At 41.3% G+C, this 17,261-nt stretch overlaps 1 protein-coding gene across 1 annotated transcript in view; it reads right to left on the minus strand.

Annotated features, from left to right (window-relative positions):
- The window catches only part of SYNE1 (spectrin repeat containing nuclear envelope protein 1), a 472,480-nt gene that overhangs the window by 16,501 nt on the left and 438,718 nt on the right, over positions 1-17,261 (minus strand). Inside the window, 8 exon segments of the mRNA XM_047733936.1 lie at positions 840-1,051; positions 3,185-3,311; positions 6,133-6,275; positions 7,817-7,885; positions 10,056-10,389; positions 11,296-11,487; positions 14,349-14,486; positions 14,738-14,920. Of these exon segments, the coding sequence (XP_047589892.1) occupies positions 840-1,051; positions 3,185-3,311; positions 6,133-6,275; positions 7,817-7,885; positions 10,056-10,389; positions 11,296-11,487; positions 14,349-14,486; positions 14,738-14,920 (1,398 nt within the window).

The raw sequence follows: 17,261 nt of genomic DNA on the forward strand, positions 1-17,261 counted from the left end.
TAGATGACACACATGAAACCCGAGAGACACAAAAGCAGCACACTTGACCCTTGAGCCTGGAGAGCCTAGGTAGTTCCATTCTGAGGAAGAGTGTATCTCGATGTTCTCTAAACGAAAAGACAAGACCGAAGGAGCTACTAAAAACAAACTGGGCTCTCAGTCCAGAGTATGCTTCCCAAAGTCTCTGCATAGTAATGCACTTCAAGAACTGTGCTAAGGAGGAGAGTTAAGACCCGGAGATGGAGCTAAAGGACATGATCCTGTGTGGACGGACAGCCATCCAGGTCAAACTCAAGTGCACATGCCAGGTGCTCTAGCCCTAATTACTCCACAGTTTTGTTTTGCTGTATTCATTACACTGCACATTGCTTCTGTGACTATTATAATCAACTTTGGATGTTCTGCTGCCTCCAGAGTGTCCCACAATTTTACTACGTCTCCACAAAGTCACAGAGATGCAGTCTTGGAGAGGAAACCTCTCTAGCTCTAGATACAGACTTGCAGGAACCAGGTCGTTTCTGCATTTCCTTTAAAAGAGGCTAATCAGGTCCCAGAAGTTCCTGGGTGTTTCATGAACTTTTACGATTAGTCATTCCTAAAGAACCAAGTCATGAAATCATACGTGATTGTTTATTTACGTGGGGGCTGGTTCTACGACATGGTCCATCTTTCGCCCTTCCCAGCCTGCTCTGTAAGTACTGGTTTGCGACGGTTGCCGGAGAGGAGGGCATTCGTGTCTGTCTCTGTCCACAGCTTCCCTGTGGCTGGGTGACAACAGATCAGCTAGAGCTAGTGGTTTCGTGGGAGCAGGCAGTGCACGTGGCAGTGAGGGCAGCTACCTTGAGCTTTTTGATTTGGAGCTCGATAGCCTGGATGTCGGTGCTGAGCTCCAGGCGCCGCAGCTGCTCCAGCTCCTGCTCCGCCTCCCCCAGCCACGTCCAGATGCTGTGCAGGTCCGCCTGGAACTGCTGCCACTTCTGGAGGCTCTGTTTCATTCTCAGCTCCTTGCTCAGGGCCTGGGCCTGGATGAGTTCCCACCGGTCGATCACACCTGGCGGGACCCGACACACACAGGTTAGTAAGCTGCATTTCTCAGCACGGGATGTCTGGGAAATGCCTTAAACACACATCGGTAGCTACTGATAAGTAACAACAAAAAGAAAAGTAATCTGAGCGCCTGGGAGGCTCAGTTGTTAAGCGTCTGTATTCTGCTCAGCTCATGATCCGAGGGTCCTGGGACCCAGCCCTGCGTCGGGCTCTCTGTTCAGCAGGGAGCCTGCTTCTCTTGCTCCCACTCACTTAGCTCGTGTTCCCTCTCTTGCTGTGTCTCTGTCAAATAAATAAAAAAAAATCTTAAAAAAAGCTAATTCTTTTTCTTTTTTTATAGTGTTCCATGATTCATTGTGTATAACACCCAGTTCTCCATGCAATACACACCTCGTTAATACCCATCACTGAGCCAACCCATCCATGGACTCCCCTCCCCTCTGAAACCCTCAGTTTGTGTCCTGGAGCCCATAGTCTCTCATGGCTCATCTCCCCCTCTGATATCCCCCCTTCATTTTTTCCTTCCTTCTCCTAATGTCCTCCATGCCATTCCTTACGTTCCACATGTAAGTGAAACCATATGATAACTGTCTTTCTCTGTTTGACTTTTTTTTTTTTTAAGATTTTATTTATTTGACAGACAGAGATCACAAGTAGGCAGAGAGGCAGGCAGAGAGAGAGGGAGGAAGCAGGTTCCCTGCTGAGCAGAGAGCCCGATGCGGGGCTCGATCCCACGACCCTGAGATCATGACCTGAGCCGAAGGCAGAGGCATAACCCACTGAGCCACCCAGGGGCCCCTCTGCTTGACTTATTTCATCTAGCATAAGCCCCTCCAGTTCCACCTATGTCCATCCAAATGGTGGACATTCATCCTTTCTGACGGCTGAGTAATATTCCATTGTGCATATGGACCACATCTTCTTCATCCATTCATCTCTTGAAGGGCACCTCAGCTCTTCCACAGTTTGGCGGCTGCAGCCATTGCTGCTATGAACACTGGGGTACAGATGGCCCTTCTTTTCCCGGCATCTGTATCTTTGGGGTAAATACCCAGTAGTGCAATTGCTGGGTCACAGAGTATCTCTATTTTTAACTTTTTGAGGAACCTCCACACTGTTTCCCAAAGTGGCTGCCTCCGCTTGCCTTCCCACCGACACCTTACCCTGGTTAGGATGGCAAAAAGTGACAAGGCACAAAATAACAAATGTTGGAGAAGATGTGAGGAAACGTAATTCTAACAGGCACATCTGTTGTTGTCAGCTGTAAGAACAAAACAAAACAAAACAAAACAAAACAAAACAGCATAATGGCTGTGTTTATCCTACCTGCATTTTTTTTTAAAGATTTTATTTATTTATTTGACAGAGAGAGATCACAAGTAGACGGAGAGGAAGGCAGAGAGAGAGAGGGAAGCAGGCTTCTTGCTGAGTAGAGAGCCCAATGTGGGACTCGATCCCAGGACCCTGAGATCATGACCTGAGCCGAAGGCAGCGGCTTAACCCACTGAGCCACCCAGGCGCCCCCCTAACCTGCATTTTTAATGATAATGGGGTTAAAAAAACAACTACATAGGATTTAATCCCATAAAGACCTGTATGAAGTAGTAAGCAGTTATGTGCCTGAAGATAATATTCAGTTGGTTAACAAAACTCAGAAAGCACACAAATAAAATGCCAGACGAGGGGAGTCTGGGTGGCTCAGTCAGTTAAACGCTGACTCTTGATTTCAGCTCAGGTCATGATCTCAGGGTTCTGAGATCGAGACCCGTGTCGGGCTCTGCGCTCAGTGTGGAGTCTGCTTGGGATTCTCTCTTCCTCTTCCTCTCCCCCTTCCCCCAGTCACACTCTCTTTCTTCCTCAATTAAATAAATAAAGCTTTAAAAATAAAATAAAATAAAATAAAACGCCAGACAAGAGATGTTTCAGAGAATGCATTTAAAAAAAAAATGGGATGTGGAAGAGAACACGGTGGTGCTGTTCCCCACCCCTTCTGCCAGGAGACCATTGTAACAAGGAGAGAAGCTCTCAGGGGAGAATCGTGTAAAGCGAGATGAGCCACACAGGGTCACACAGGGGCAGCAAGGTATTTCAGGATCGTCTATGTCCCTCTTTCCTGGACTGAGCACCACTCACTCACCAGCCGTTTGGGTTTCCGTAGTATTCAGGTTAACGAAGCCGGGGAAATTCTCTTCTTCCTCCTTCAGTTTGTGTTCTAGTCTCTTCACGGAGTCGATACTGCCGCTGCATTCACTCAGCAGTTTCATCTGTCGAGACACAGAAAACGGGCCCCTGTCACAGAATTCTCAGATTGTCACAAGGGCAAGAGCTTCTGGGGGGAAATATCTTTCTAGTTCTTTAAAAAGGACAGTGGCTGTGTTCTACGGCTCTGTGGGGAAAAAAAATCTGCTAAAAACAAAACAAAACAAAAAAATCAAGTTCAAAATGAAATAAGATGGGATTGGGAGGGAGACAAACTGTAAGAGACTCAATCTCAGGAAACAAACTGAGGGTTGCCGGGTGGGGGTGGGGGGTGGGGATAGGGTGGTTGGGTTATGGACATTGGGGAGGGTATGTGCTGTGGTGAGTGCTGTGCAATGTGTAAGCCTGATGATTCGCAGACCTGTACCCCTGGGGCAAATAATACACTACATGTTAATTAAAAAAAAATATGTTTCTGCAACATAGGTCACACTCATACACATGCAGGGCCGTGCCTTGAAGATACACATCACATAGTAGGTTTTGCATGAGAATCCCTCAAAATTTCTTTTACATCTCTGAGACAAAACAGACTAAAAAGCAATCTGGGATTTAAAACTCAGAGCCTTCAGCTGGCAATACAATATATAATTCTTGGCAAGTTGCTTCTTCTTTCCTAAGTTGAAATGTGGGAACAATAATATCACCACAAATCCCAAAGGAACATTTTTTGCATTAAATAATTAAAATACTTAGAAGCAGAAAGTACTATTAAAGCCAACTATTTCACAAGAAAATTTAAGAGAAGTTTAATAGGTGTTAAGGGAGTAAATTCTAACATCAAAGGAAAACTTTCCAAGTTTAGTATCATGTACAGCATTCAAAGAACTCCTGCTCTACTAACCATAAAGTTCTGTGTCAAAGCCTTTAACAAATCACACTGCTATGAAATTTGACTGTATTTGACTGAGACTGAGTACAATCTCAGTGATGTCAGCACGGTCACCATGAACCCTTACTATATATATTTTTTCAATGGTTCAAGTATTTGTATGTATGTATGTATGTATTTATTTATTTTAAATTTAATTTTATTTTTCAGTGTTCCAAGATTCATTGTTTATGCACCACCAAATTACTAGAATTCATACAGCAATTCAGTAATGTGGCAGAATACAAAATCAGTGCAGAGACATCAGTTGCTTCCTTATACACTACCAATAAAACTATAGAAAGGGAAATTAGAGAATTGATACCATTTACTATAGCACCAAGAACCATAGATACCTGGGAATAAACCTAACCAAAGAGGTAAAGGATCTGTGCTTGAGGAACTACAGAACACTCATGAAAGAAATTGAAGAAGACACAAAAAGATGGAAAAACATTCCATGCTCTTGGATCGGAAGAATAAACATTGTTAAAATGTCTATACTGCCTAGAGCCATCTATACTTTCAATGCCATCCTGATCAAAATTCCACTGGCATTTTTCAAAGTGTTGAAACAAGCAATCCTAAAATTTGTATGGAACCAGAAGAGACCCTGAATTGCTAAGGAAATGTTGAAAAAGAAAAACAAAGCTGGAGGCATCACGTGGCCTGATTTCAAGCTTTACTACAAAGCTGTGATCACCAAGTCAGCACGGTACCGGCACAAAAACAGACACACAGACCAGTGGAACAGAGTAGAGAGCCCAGATATGGACCCTCAACTCTATGGTCAAATAATCTTCAACAAAGCAGGAAAAAATATCCAGTGGAAAAAAGACAGTCTCTTCAATAAACAGTGCTGGGAACCTTATCATATTTTTTAAAAAAGAAGTTTCACTATAATAGAAGTTGGCCCAACTGGACAGGAAATAAACTCATGATTGATTACTCTTCTGTAATTGTGAGGGTATTAATGTCAGCATTAATTCCTCACAATTAAACCTTCCCTGGTTTCAAAAAGCAGTACATTGGAGTTATCATTAGATTTAGGGAAATTAATTTTTCTTTCCTTTTACTAGGCAGTTTTTAGGGTGTGAAAAGAAAGTATGAGCCATGGAAGAGATTTATTTACTTATTTATTTATTTATTTTTATTGACATATACTGTGCTATTTGCCCCAGGGGTACAGGTCTGTGAATCATCAGTCTTACACATTTCACAGCACTCAGCATAGTACATACCCTCCCCAATGTCCATTCTCTTGCTTAAGCATGTGTAGGAAAATGGGTAGTTCTCCAGGAAAAATTATTTGATCAGTAACTTGAGCAGAGCAAATAAACTTAGTATATACTTTACTAGGTAGGAACTTCGAAAACAGAAGTTAGTAATATATACAATCTTTTGCCATCTTTCCCCCAAATCCTTCTTGTTAGTCCAATTTATTTTCTCCAGAATAAGCACATATAACAGAGGATAAAAATATTCCTAAATCCAGTAAGTGAACCAATAAACCCCAGAAAAAAAGTGTGTGTATATATACATATGTGTGTGTGTGTGTGTGTGTATGTATATTTCATGTTAGTAATCTATTAGCTAAATCTGTTGTTCCAAGGATAACCTTGGCCCCAAAATTATTAGCTGAGTTTGGAAAAAAGCCTAATCACTTTTGGGAGCCAAAGCATTTTGTTGCTTTCAAGTAAATGGGGCTCACTCAGTTCTCCATGTAAAGGAACAGGCTGGTCACTGTAGTAGGTCAGTGCGTCTGAGCACGGGTCAGTATTACTCTAAAGGTAACCTGCTAGCATGGCTTTGTTTTCTACACCCAACCGCGTGAGTTCAAGGGCGGCGTGGTGCTTCGATAGCTCAGAAAGCCGTGTGCTGCAGACAGACCGTTGTCTGTCACACAGCTATGATTCCCAGGTATATGAGGGGATGACAAGGGTCAGGATACTCACGTAGCCCCTGTAGGTGGAGTCTAGCTCTGGTCCTGTGGGAGTTTTGCTGCGGATAATATTTTCAGTTTGCTGCATCTGAAAACGGCTCTCATCCAAGGCTCGGTCCAGTTGTCGGATCTGTGACTCTAAGGCACTGGGAGCTCCTGCGGTGTTAACCACAAGAACCTTTAACACGCTTGACAGTCAAGGAGCAGTTGGGAGAAATTACTTCGGCTAAGGCGGTACAGGAATGGCGTATGTGTGCGTCATTACAAAGCAAATTTAGTACTAACGTGCTGGTGAGTTAGACGTTCAAAGACCAGACCGATCAATGAATGTGGTTGGCTACCAGGCCCGATACTGCAAAGAGGTTCTGCAGCGGGCTCTACCAGCCTGGGTGTCCTGTCTGCTTCCAGCAGATTCCCTGAGAATCTACATGCTCTAGGCTGTGGACGGCCTCTCCAGAAGCCTAACAAGGTGCCTTCTGCTCCCCCAAACCAAGAGGCAGTTATATCTCATATTCCCTCTGCAGGCACTTATCAAGCAGAAAAAGGCACAATCCTCCGTTTTCTTTCTGCATCTCAACAGAAGACCGCGTGCTCGGTGGAAGACAGTCACCCGTGGCTGCCTCATTCACTTAAGACTGGCTTGGGTTACGTATGGGTGGAGATGCCAAACAACCAAGGGCTGGCTTTTGTTTAAAACCCAAACCCAAACCGGGAGAAAGCCAAGATGTCAGCGTTTGCCTCGAAGCATGCTTTTAGTCAGTGCCCGGAACTCTGGGCTCATCGCCTTTCCAAGTGTGAGGTGTGTGTATGCAAAATGTGTGTGTGCTAGGATTTCTGAACGAACTGAACAAGAACGTTGGTGGTCAGAGTGAAGCTGACGCAGGGTGAGAGCAGAACATGTATTAGTAAGCTTTATGAATTATTTTTTTAAAGGCTTCCAAATACACCTGGATGAGGTCTCTCACTGGGGTCACTCAGAAAGTCACTGTTTCGCTAACACGACTTTGCTTCAAAGACTAATTGTAAACTAACACCTTTGCAATTCAATATTCGTCGTTGTGGTTGAACCCTATTCTCTCTACCTTCCCCCAAACTGCTCAACTATGCTGAACTGTAGTTAATCTAGTGTAACATGAAACAAAATTGGTTCAGTTCTCCTTTCTTTATTTTATGCAGTCTGACTTATTAAGGTCGATTAGAATTTTTTTTTAGAGCCAGACATCTGGTCTCACCCCTCGTTTTGTATGTGGCCCTTGAGATGAGGAGAATGAATGGGGGGCCTGAGGTCACATGTGCAGGCTGGATGGGTGTGGGATGGGAGCCCTGAGCTCCAGAAGTCATAAAGTCAGTGTGGCTACCCTGAAGCAGGGCGCCGGGGCACAGATGCCGAACACTAGTGCTTCCATCAAGTACTTTCTGCCGTGCGTGGGCAGCAGAGGTCTGTACCTAATGGGACTCATTCCCATTTAACAAGTTGAGAAGTTATTTCACTGCAACTTGATTACTAAAATCTTATTCTTGGTGTTGATCAACAGAATAGTTTTAGGTTTTGTTTGTTTCTACTGCAGCAGTGAGAGGAGGAGGTGGTTCCTTAACATGCCAGTGCCACAGAGCTGCGAGAGGGACAGCAGATGTGCTCGGAGAGGAGGTTTGTTACGGGTGAGGGAGGGGGGCTTGCTTTGGCTTTTGGTGCCTACCAGAGGTATTTCTGATTGCACTTTCTGTGAGTTTTACATAGGCCTCAGGACTTTCGGGGATCATTACATCTGCAAAAAGAGCACAGTCTAAGTTGACAGCTAGATTCCTTGTGGCGGGAAATAACCTTCCTAGGGAAAAAAAGGAAGTTAGTCGCTCTAGACAGACAGCTCTTGAATATGCAGAGGAGTGTGAACACACGCACCAAAGGTTTCCTAAAATAAAATCGTCAGAGCTCCCACTTGAGGGTGCTTTCTGGAGCCAAGCACTGTTTTAAGCATGCATTTATCTTTGAAGAAACCCTATAGGGTTCAGGGAAGTCTTATTCCCATTTTGTTGCCGAGAAAGCTGAGATCCAGAGGAATTCAACGACCTATCCCAGTATCAACAGGTAATAATTGGCGGAACTGAGATTTCAATCCAGACGGATTCTAGAGCAGCACTGTCTCGTAGAAATAAGGTGAGCCACGTGTCATTTTAAAGGTTCTAAGAGCCACATTTAAAAAAGTAACAAGAAACAGATGAAAATAATTTCGGTGCTTTACTTTGCTAAACCAATATATCTGAATTATGATGTGTAACTACCATAAATATTGTTATTATTTTACATTCTTTCTTTGTGCTGAGTCTTTGAAACTTGTAAAACCTAAGTACATTTGATATGGCAAATCTCCATTTTGCGTAGTCACATTTCAGGGCTCAGTATGTTCAGTCACATGTGGCTGATGGCTGTATACTGGAGAGCTCTGCTATAAACAAGAAATGCTTATTAGGCGCTACTGTAAAAACTAAACAGAAATGAGGGAAATCATTTTCTTTTTAGACAGTGATATACCCTGGGGAATCCAAATGTGAACCACCAGAGACAAGCAGATACAGCCTTTTGGAGAACGTGTGAGACACATCTAGAAGTGCCGTGGATTTGCCTCTGATTGTTCTATTTTTACCCATTTTCCTTATAACGTTCTTCTTTCTCTGCCCACCCCTTCACTATATGTGCTTCCTGGGGTTTTGTCTTTCTTGTTTTGCTTTATACATTTTTCCTGGGTGATTTTCTCCCTTCCCTCGCGAACAATTACCATGTGTACATGGACTGTCACCTAATCTGCATTTCCGGTTCTGGAATTTCAGACCATGCATCTATTGCTGGGTATTCCTTTGGTCTATTCTACTGTATCTCAAATTCAGGGTTTGCACAACCGAATGAGCACCCTTTTCTCGCTGCCCTGCGCCCAGCCCACAGGCACCCACAACCTTCTCTCCCTCTTGAGGTCCTCAGGGCCCCGAGCGACCTGCACCTTTCCCCAAGATACCCAAGTCCGGAAGTTGCCTCAATCCCAGTTCAATCAACCATGACGTAAGGAAGAGACTTGTCAGGATTTGTCACTTCTATTCTCTCCATCCCCAGTAGTGTTGTTCCTTAGTTCAGGCCACCATGGTCTCTCTGTCCTTGATCATAAAATGTTTCCACCTGAGCCCTTCTCCCATGCGATCCCTTCCCTACCGTACTGAGACAGGTTTGGTGGAAGTACGTATCTGGTCATGTCACCTCCTCCTTAGAGATCTGCAATGGTGCTCCAGCGCCTTCGGGAGAGAATTCCCTTCCACGGCAAGTAGGCTGCTGTCCAACCAGGTCTTCGTTTGCCTTTCCACCTCCTCTTTGTTTGCTCTGTGTCTCGCAGGCTACAGCCTTGTCATTCCAGACAAATTTTGGGTGACCAAAGCTCTGATCATAGAGCTAGGTGGGCAACCTCTCCTCTCTACCTCTGAACTTCGCTGTGTCTATCTGACCAACTGTCGTGAGCTCTAAGTCTCAGCTCAAGAGTCTTTTCCCTAAAGCCTTTCCTCAAAGCTCTGGTTGGTCACCGCTTGGCAGTGTCTCTGTACCACCCTGTCTGTGTCCGTTACTGTCTGAGCATCAACACTTCACATAGGTGTTGCTTACCTGTCTGTGTTTCACACTAGAGTGTAAGCTCTTTGAGAACAAAAGGAACCACGTATCCTTAATACGTACACAGTGCTTGTCACACAGTAAGAACGTAAGTGTATTTGGGATAAACCAATGGCCATGCCAATTTTTGTCTCTGGTAATCACATTAATACCTGATTATTCTATGACGTGCAATTTACTCTCATGGAGAAAGGAAGAAGAGGATTGTGCTTCGTTTACACATTTCAAATACGATACGCAGTCCCTTTTATTTTCTTTCAAGCTGGCCTATCGGAAGAGCTCTGTCTTACCTGATAAGCCAACAGCTCCCCTGAGGTAGAAATCCTTATCATCCTGACCCTCTTCGTCCTCAGAGGGCAGCGTTCTGGACACAGCAGACTCCAGGTCACGACTGAGGTCATAGTCATGGTCCCACTCCAGGGGGATGGAGTCCACACTGGCAGGGGTGTCTCGTCCCGACCGCTCGCTCCGCAGGGGCTGGGCGAGTGAGAGGGAGGGGTTGGAGGAAGGCTGGGGGGAAAGCACGCCGTCCACAGAGGTGTCACGCCAGTGGAGGTCGGAGAGAGCTGCGGAGTCATCCAGCTCCAGCTCCCGGTCAGAGAGGTCATGCTCATCATCTGGGAGCTAGAAATGTAGTCAAGCCAACTCCATTACCGCAGCGGTCAGGTGATGCCCTTACCACTTCCTGTTCTGCCTTTCACCCAATCTCAGTGTTCGAGCTTATCTGGGCCATATTCTTACCTTAGTGGGGATAATTTATAACTTTCTATCAGCAAATAAGTAAGAATGCTCCAATCACTTTTAAAAATGTCTTATAAATTAACCTACCAAAGCTCCAGTTTTTATCCCTGTTGAAATGGAAATAATATTAAAACATACTTCAAATAATTAAGATTAAATAAGATAATGTAAATAAAGGCAGCCTAGTAGCATGCCTGCAACACAACAGTTACACAATGGCACATTTCACGAACAAAAGGAAATTACTAATAAAACTTTACCTGGTCCTTTTTTACTTTATATCCCAGATGCAAAATATTTTTTTTTAATCACAGAATATTCCAAATATTCTAATAACATTTTGTGGTGTGGTTATGGTAGCAGTTAGGAAAGGGGAAGAGAAAAAAAATTCAACTAAACAACTTCATCAATTGAGCAACTGTTTCCATTTCTCACTTTCATCTCCCTATTTCTTCTAGAAGCGTCTTTATCTTCCACAGAAGATGTGTGCCAAGTACTCCTTAAGGTTTTACATATGTATTAACTTGTTTCATACCCGAAGCAATCCTGTCTACAAGGAAGTATTAACCCACTGTCACATTTGAGGACACCAAGGCAAGAGATGGGGAGTAACTTGCCCAAGGTTACGTAGCCAACATGCGTCAGAGCTCAGACTGGAACCCCGGTATTCTAGCTCCTGAGTCTGGGATTTTGGCCACTGTCCAGTGCTAACTAACCCCATGCAACTACTTCTCTTTAGACTTAGTGAAAATGAAAAAAAACCCAAAAAACAAAAAACAGATCACATACAGGCAGGCGAATCAGTTTCTTATGGTATCTCTCCACGCGCCCGAAGACCTCCTGACAGTAACGCCGGAGTTCGTCCAGCTCCTCCTCGATGACTGCGGCATCCAACGGCTCACTCTTCTCTATGAGCTGCTCTCCTTGGGCAATTATCTGCTCGATCTTATTGTGGTTCAGTGAAATTTCCTGCTGAAAGGCCTAGGGAACACAAATCTCGTGTAATTTTTTTTTTATTTTATTGTTCACAATGACATAAATAAGATATATATTTAGAAAAACCATGCAGGGGATATTGAATTTACCATATACAGTGACAAGCCAAGAAGCTATTACTTTCTGAAGTCAAACACAAAAATTTTAAATCAGAACAGGACTCAGAAATAGAATCGTCAGAATTCCATGACCAGAAAGGCGCCTTTGGCTAATGAAATTTACTGCCACAGACAGTGTGGGTAAAGAATCACAGGAAAAAACATTTAAACCCATCATAAAGTTGATAGCACTGGTTATCCCTAATGAAAAGCCATGGCAAGCCATAGAGCGCCACCGAAATAAATTTATTTTAGAGACTTAATTAAATGCTTTAATTTTAGATTTTCTGATCATATGTCAAACATGACTAAGAGAAACCATTCAAATGATAGTGTCACAAATTCTTCTCAGATGATTCTTTTATTGGTTCAGGACATAATCAGGAAAGATTATGAAGATGTGAAAAACAACGAATTCTGGGAGATTATTTAGACTCATTCTATAATTGAAAAGAGGTAAGCTGGTGGCGTCAGATTTCGGGGATAAATTTTAATTCAATACAAGAATAAACTCTGGGACAGTTGCAATTATTTACGAATGAAAAGGCTGCTGGGGGGAAGGGAGCACGGTAGGGAGTTCTGCGACCTCGCCAGGGTCTAAAAAGAAAAGATTCAGCTACCACTTGGTAGAAATTTCCTGTGTTTCCCATTTGTCTGCTAAACGACTGGGACTCCGAAGAGTTAGTGGGGGAGGGGTCGGGTACACTCTCAGGGTTTGTTATTTTACCATTTTGTTTTTCATCCTGAAAATCTATCAGAATCTATGATTTTTTTCATCCTGAGTATTTATCCTTGCACGATACTCAAGTTGTTAAAACACTCTCCTTTCCAGGGTCTCCTCATATCTAATGCGTTATCACTCCTATTTAAATTTTTAATTAGCCACTGTGTTTGAACTGTGGGTGAAACATATCAAATATGTTTAAAAATTAACTTGGCATCTAAGGATGGAGAATATGTGGAATGAAACCCTAACATGAACAAGTTGGAACATGGAGGTCAAACTATTTGAAGGTGTTAGAAACAAAGCAGGAAAATGAAAACAAAAACAACACCCCCCCCAAAAAGATTCCTAATACCCTCGCAATGAAGTTAATAATTAAAAATATATAGACTAATGGTAGTTATTTCTGGGTAATGTTTTTATTTCATTTTTAATATATTTTGTATTTTCTGAATTTTTTTTCAATCGAGAACTAATTTTTTTCAAGAGTTGGGTGAGCCTGGTGGTGGGTGTTAAGGAGGGCATGTATTGCATGGAGCACTGGGTGTGGGGCATAGACAGTGAATTTTGTAACACATACACAAAAATTAAATTAAATTAAATTAAATTTTTAAAAAGAATATATAGGGCGCCTGGGTGGCTCAGTGGGTTAAGCCGCTGCCTTCGGCTCAGGTCATGATCTCAGGGTCCTGGGATCGAGTCCCGCATTGGGCTCTCTGCTCAGCAAGAAGCCTGCTTCCCTCTCTCTCTCTGCCTGCCTCTCCGTCTACTTGTGATCTCTCTCTGTCAAATAAATAAATAAAATCTTTAAAAAAAAAAAAGAATATATACACATAGATTAGCATCAACTAATTCAGATTCTTTTGAAAATTTGACCTGAAGCCAATTAGGGTTTAATTCATATGAAATAGGCCCGCTAAGAATATTTACGTTATAATCAAACATAATTATAAACAAATGCTTAACCTAATTAAAATAAAACTCAACTATTTTAGCTTAATAATTTGAGTTGCAGCTAGAATGTTAAAATGAAAAAAAAATTATTTTTCATAATGGCCCTTTCCATTAAATTACTTGATTATTTATTACTTTAAATGACTGGGGGTTTTTTGTAATGGAAAATCCTAGGTTTTTTTGTAATAATTTGAAATTTTAATTTCCAACTAGTTCAATTTAATAAAATACAGAAAATTGGGAAATTGTATGTGCAGATTCTATTGAACAAATGATTTAGATGAGATTTTTCTCCTGGAAAAAGTAATAGCCAGGTAGTCTTATATTTTATTTTTCAAACTTCCAAAGTATAAAAGTGTCCAGTACATAAATAGTTTCTTAACGTTCATCAAATGAATTCCCTGCAGTCATGCACAAGCTTGTAATAATTTTAAATTACAAACCATGGATTTGACATGATTCCGTCAGCATACTGTATTTTTGCAAAGTAAAACTTACTGAAATAAATGAAGAGTGGAATAATGGAATAATTGAACTTGGAAATGCACCCATACAGTTACTGAAGAAGTTTTTAGCTCTGTGACTTTGATCAAACAAATTAACCTCTCTGTGGCTTTTATCATATAACAAATTGATAACAGAAATATTGCCTATCCCATAACATTATTATAAACTTTTAAAAATTCAGAAACCTATTGGATACTTAGTGAAAGCAAGGATAAAAGTGTTCTCTATCACGCAACAAACATTTGCTTATAAAAATCAAAATTAATGTATTAGTGTATTAATACATTGTAATTTAGAAAATTTGTATTATATCTTGTACAGCACTATAGGCAAGCTAATATTAGTGGAGAAGAATTAATAATGTATACTTCACATTAAATATATCCAGTTGAAATATTAAAACAAAAATAGTTTATATAAATAAAACTTTGCAAAAAATAAAAAATTTTTTAAAAAGTAAAAAAAAAAAAAAAGAGTTCTTTACTATGTTCTTTACAAAAGGATCTATAAATCCCTTCCTCTTCCCATCTTCTTCCCAATTTGAAAAATCTCTACTATCTTACCTTGAGTTGCTTTATTTTAGCTTGAACATCACACTCAGAAAAATGCTCGATATTCGTGAGCTGTAGATCCATCTCCGTCAGCCACACCAGAATGCTGTCCCGCGCAGTCTCAAACTCCTCACGCTGGCCAATGAAATGCTGGACGTGAAAAGAAAATGATAAAAAACTGAAGTCCACGTTGTGCATATGGAGATGACACTGCCAACTGCGATGTTCTTCTGGAAAGTCACCTTCTCAATGAGCAATGAGACCCCTGTAATCCTTCACCATACAAACTACCATACAAACCACTCTCGCCATCCCAATCTTGCAAAATCACTGAGATTATGTCTTAATATGTTCGAAGGGCCCTCTGGGTCTCTAAGCGACAGGGGAGGCATGAGAAAGACCTTGAGTCTGCGCAAGATGGAGGTGACACGTTTTTGCAGGTTGTCCCATCGCTGGTTGCCTTCGTGAACCATCTGCTTTAGGCTACAGGAGGAATCGGTGCGGTTCTCTCTGGCCAGGCGACGGTACTGCTTGTTGATCAGCTCCAGCTGGGTCAGGCTCTCGTGCACCTGTCGCTGGAAAGCCTAGGACCGCAGAGAAGCATGTCAGTGAGGGCGTCAGTGAAGGGCTCTCAGCAAGGGCACCCGGCCTTATCCTGCAGTGAGAGGGAAAGGACAATTTCTAAGGAGAGTTTATTTCCCCTTATTAAAGCAGAGTAACGGGATCCGTGTGGCTTAAGGACAGGGCGTAGAGTGAACAAAAATATGAAAGAAATTGGTAAATAGGAATAACTATATACGTATATATACAAATACATATATATGTATGATGTATACATGTTCCTATGTTACAGCTTTTAAAATACTGAACATTCCGGAAAAAATTCTCACGTGAATAAAACTGATTACCCAGATATCTATGTGTGCTGAAATGTGCGTCTGAAAGTTTCAGAAATCTCTGATGTCAACACAGAGAAAAGATATCCGCAAAAGAATGCTCTATCTGCGAAAGATGTAACCTCCTAAAAATCCAGAAACATCTTTAATTCTGATGTCCATTAAAATAATTAAACCCACTTTTTAAGAAGATGTCTAAAGGCAAGCTTTTATTAACTTTTAAGAAGAGCAGTTTAGTAAAACACAAGTAACCTTAAATAGAGGAAAATTTGGAACATGCTCTGTTTCTTTTTTATCATTCCCATGAATTACTCAGTTTTAATAAAACATTTTAGAGCTGATATGTACCAGCTTACATGGCAGTGTCTATTTGTTTATTTATTTAATTTTCTTTTACAATCACTTATTTCTACCATGTTCTAGCAATTGTACTCCATTCCTGGCCCAGTTCGCATATCTTGGGCAAATTTCATAGCTACACCATCACTTTTAATGATGAAAAGTTAGTTTTTAAATGATTAAAACATAGTCAAATCCACTTGTGTCTATTTATTTTTATGGTTACCCTATGTACATTTTGGAATTTTTGAAGTAAAATACTCTTTCTTCTTTCTCTCTGCAGTGTAACACAGTCCTACCATAAGAATCATTTGACCAAAAAAAAAAAAAAAAAAAAAAAAAAGAATCATTTGACCAAAATAAAATGTTTTTTTTTCCAAATTCATGTGTATGATTTATGACTGACATTGATCTTGACATTGGGCAGAAAACTGGACAATCAAGTGATCTGTACTCATCTAAATCACAAAATTCCGCTTCCTTTCATTCATACACTGTTTACTTGCTACCACATCTGTGCCTCTGATATGGCTTTCCGAGAGCTGCTTTAAGAGACTTTGTCTTAGTAAGTCTAACCCCCTATTCTATAAAACAATTTCAATTACTTCCCCAGAAAAGGAAGCAATAAGAAAAATTCAGCTTTTGCCATTACTGGGAGTCATAGAATATGTTTTCCCACTGGAGTGATGGTAGGCGCCACACAGGGGTACTCAGATCCATCCCAAATTTTACACATTTGAACAGGAAAAGACTGTCCTCAAACAACATTTTTTTAAATTATTAAATTTATTTTTCTCTTAAGAAAGAACATTAAAAGATAAATGATAAAATCATTTATTATAGAAGCTAACCATATGGCTAACTTTTGCCATAAAATCTGAGAGTCTAAAATAGCATCAAAAACAACCAAGCATAATCTGCTTTGTAGTATAAGCCAATTATAGAAGGTTTAACCTTTATGAAGCAGAGTGTGGCGAGACAGAGTACATGAATGCCTCCCTGGCTCTGGCTCACACCAGGACGACTTGAACTTGACTGTATGCCCACTGTGGCTTTTCATGAGAAATTTTCTATGGGAAAACGTTTTAGATATGAAATTATTTTCCTGGAATTTGGTGGTATAGTTATGCATAAGCCCATATTCTGACATCAGACTAACTCTTATTTACTTTACATAATATTGGGGCTTTTTTTTTTTTTAAGATTCCTATAGCTGCTCACCTAAGACTCTTTGATTTTAAATCCCACAAGCACAGAAACCAAACTTCATATTTACTCTAATAGGCCTCAGGAAATGCCAGGTAAACTGACATTACAAGGTAAAAATAAATTCGGCTGGATTTGGCTGGATTTTTAGTCTTACTTTTAAGCATCTCAGGGAGCTTGCAGCAGAATTAGCAACCAAGAATGCTTTTGGTAAGATACATGCATCAGGACTTTGCTGTCGGTATCTATGGGTACATATCCGCCTGTCAGTGGGAACTGATGGAAAACAAACTTCAAATTAAAACATGCTGATCTTTAGGCGATGTCCGGTCCTCCATGAAAACGGGAGGCAGCTGCTTGGGCCGTATCATCTCACGGGGAGAGCGGACGCAAGATCGCACAGGCAGGCAAGAGGCAGTTACTGGGCAGACCCTCTGCGAATATGATTATACTGCTGCTATTTTTGTCTCTGTAACAGAAAAGT

The sequence above is a fragment of the Lutra lutra genome, chromosome 6 (genome assembly GCF_902655055.1).
Source record: "Lutra lutra chromosome 6, mLutLut1.2, whole genome shotgun sequence".
In the NCBI taxonomy this organism is placed as follows: Eukaryota; Metazoa; Chordata; class Mammalia; order Carnivora; family Mustelidae; genus Lutra; species Lutra lutra.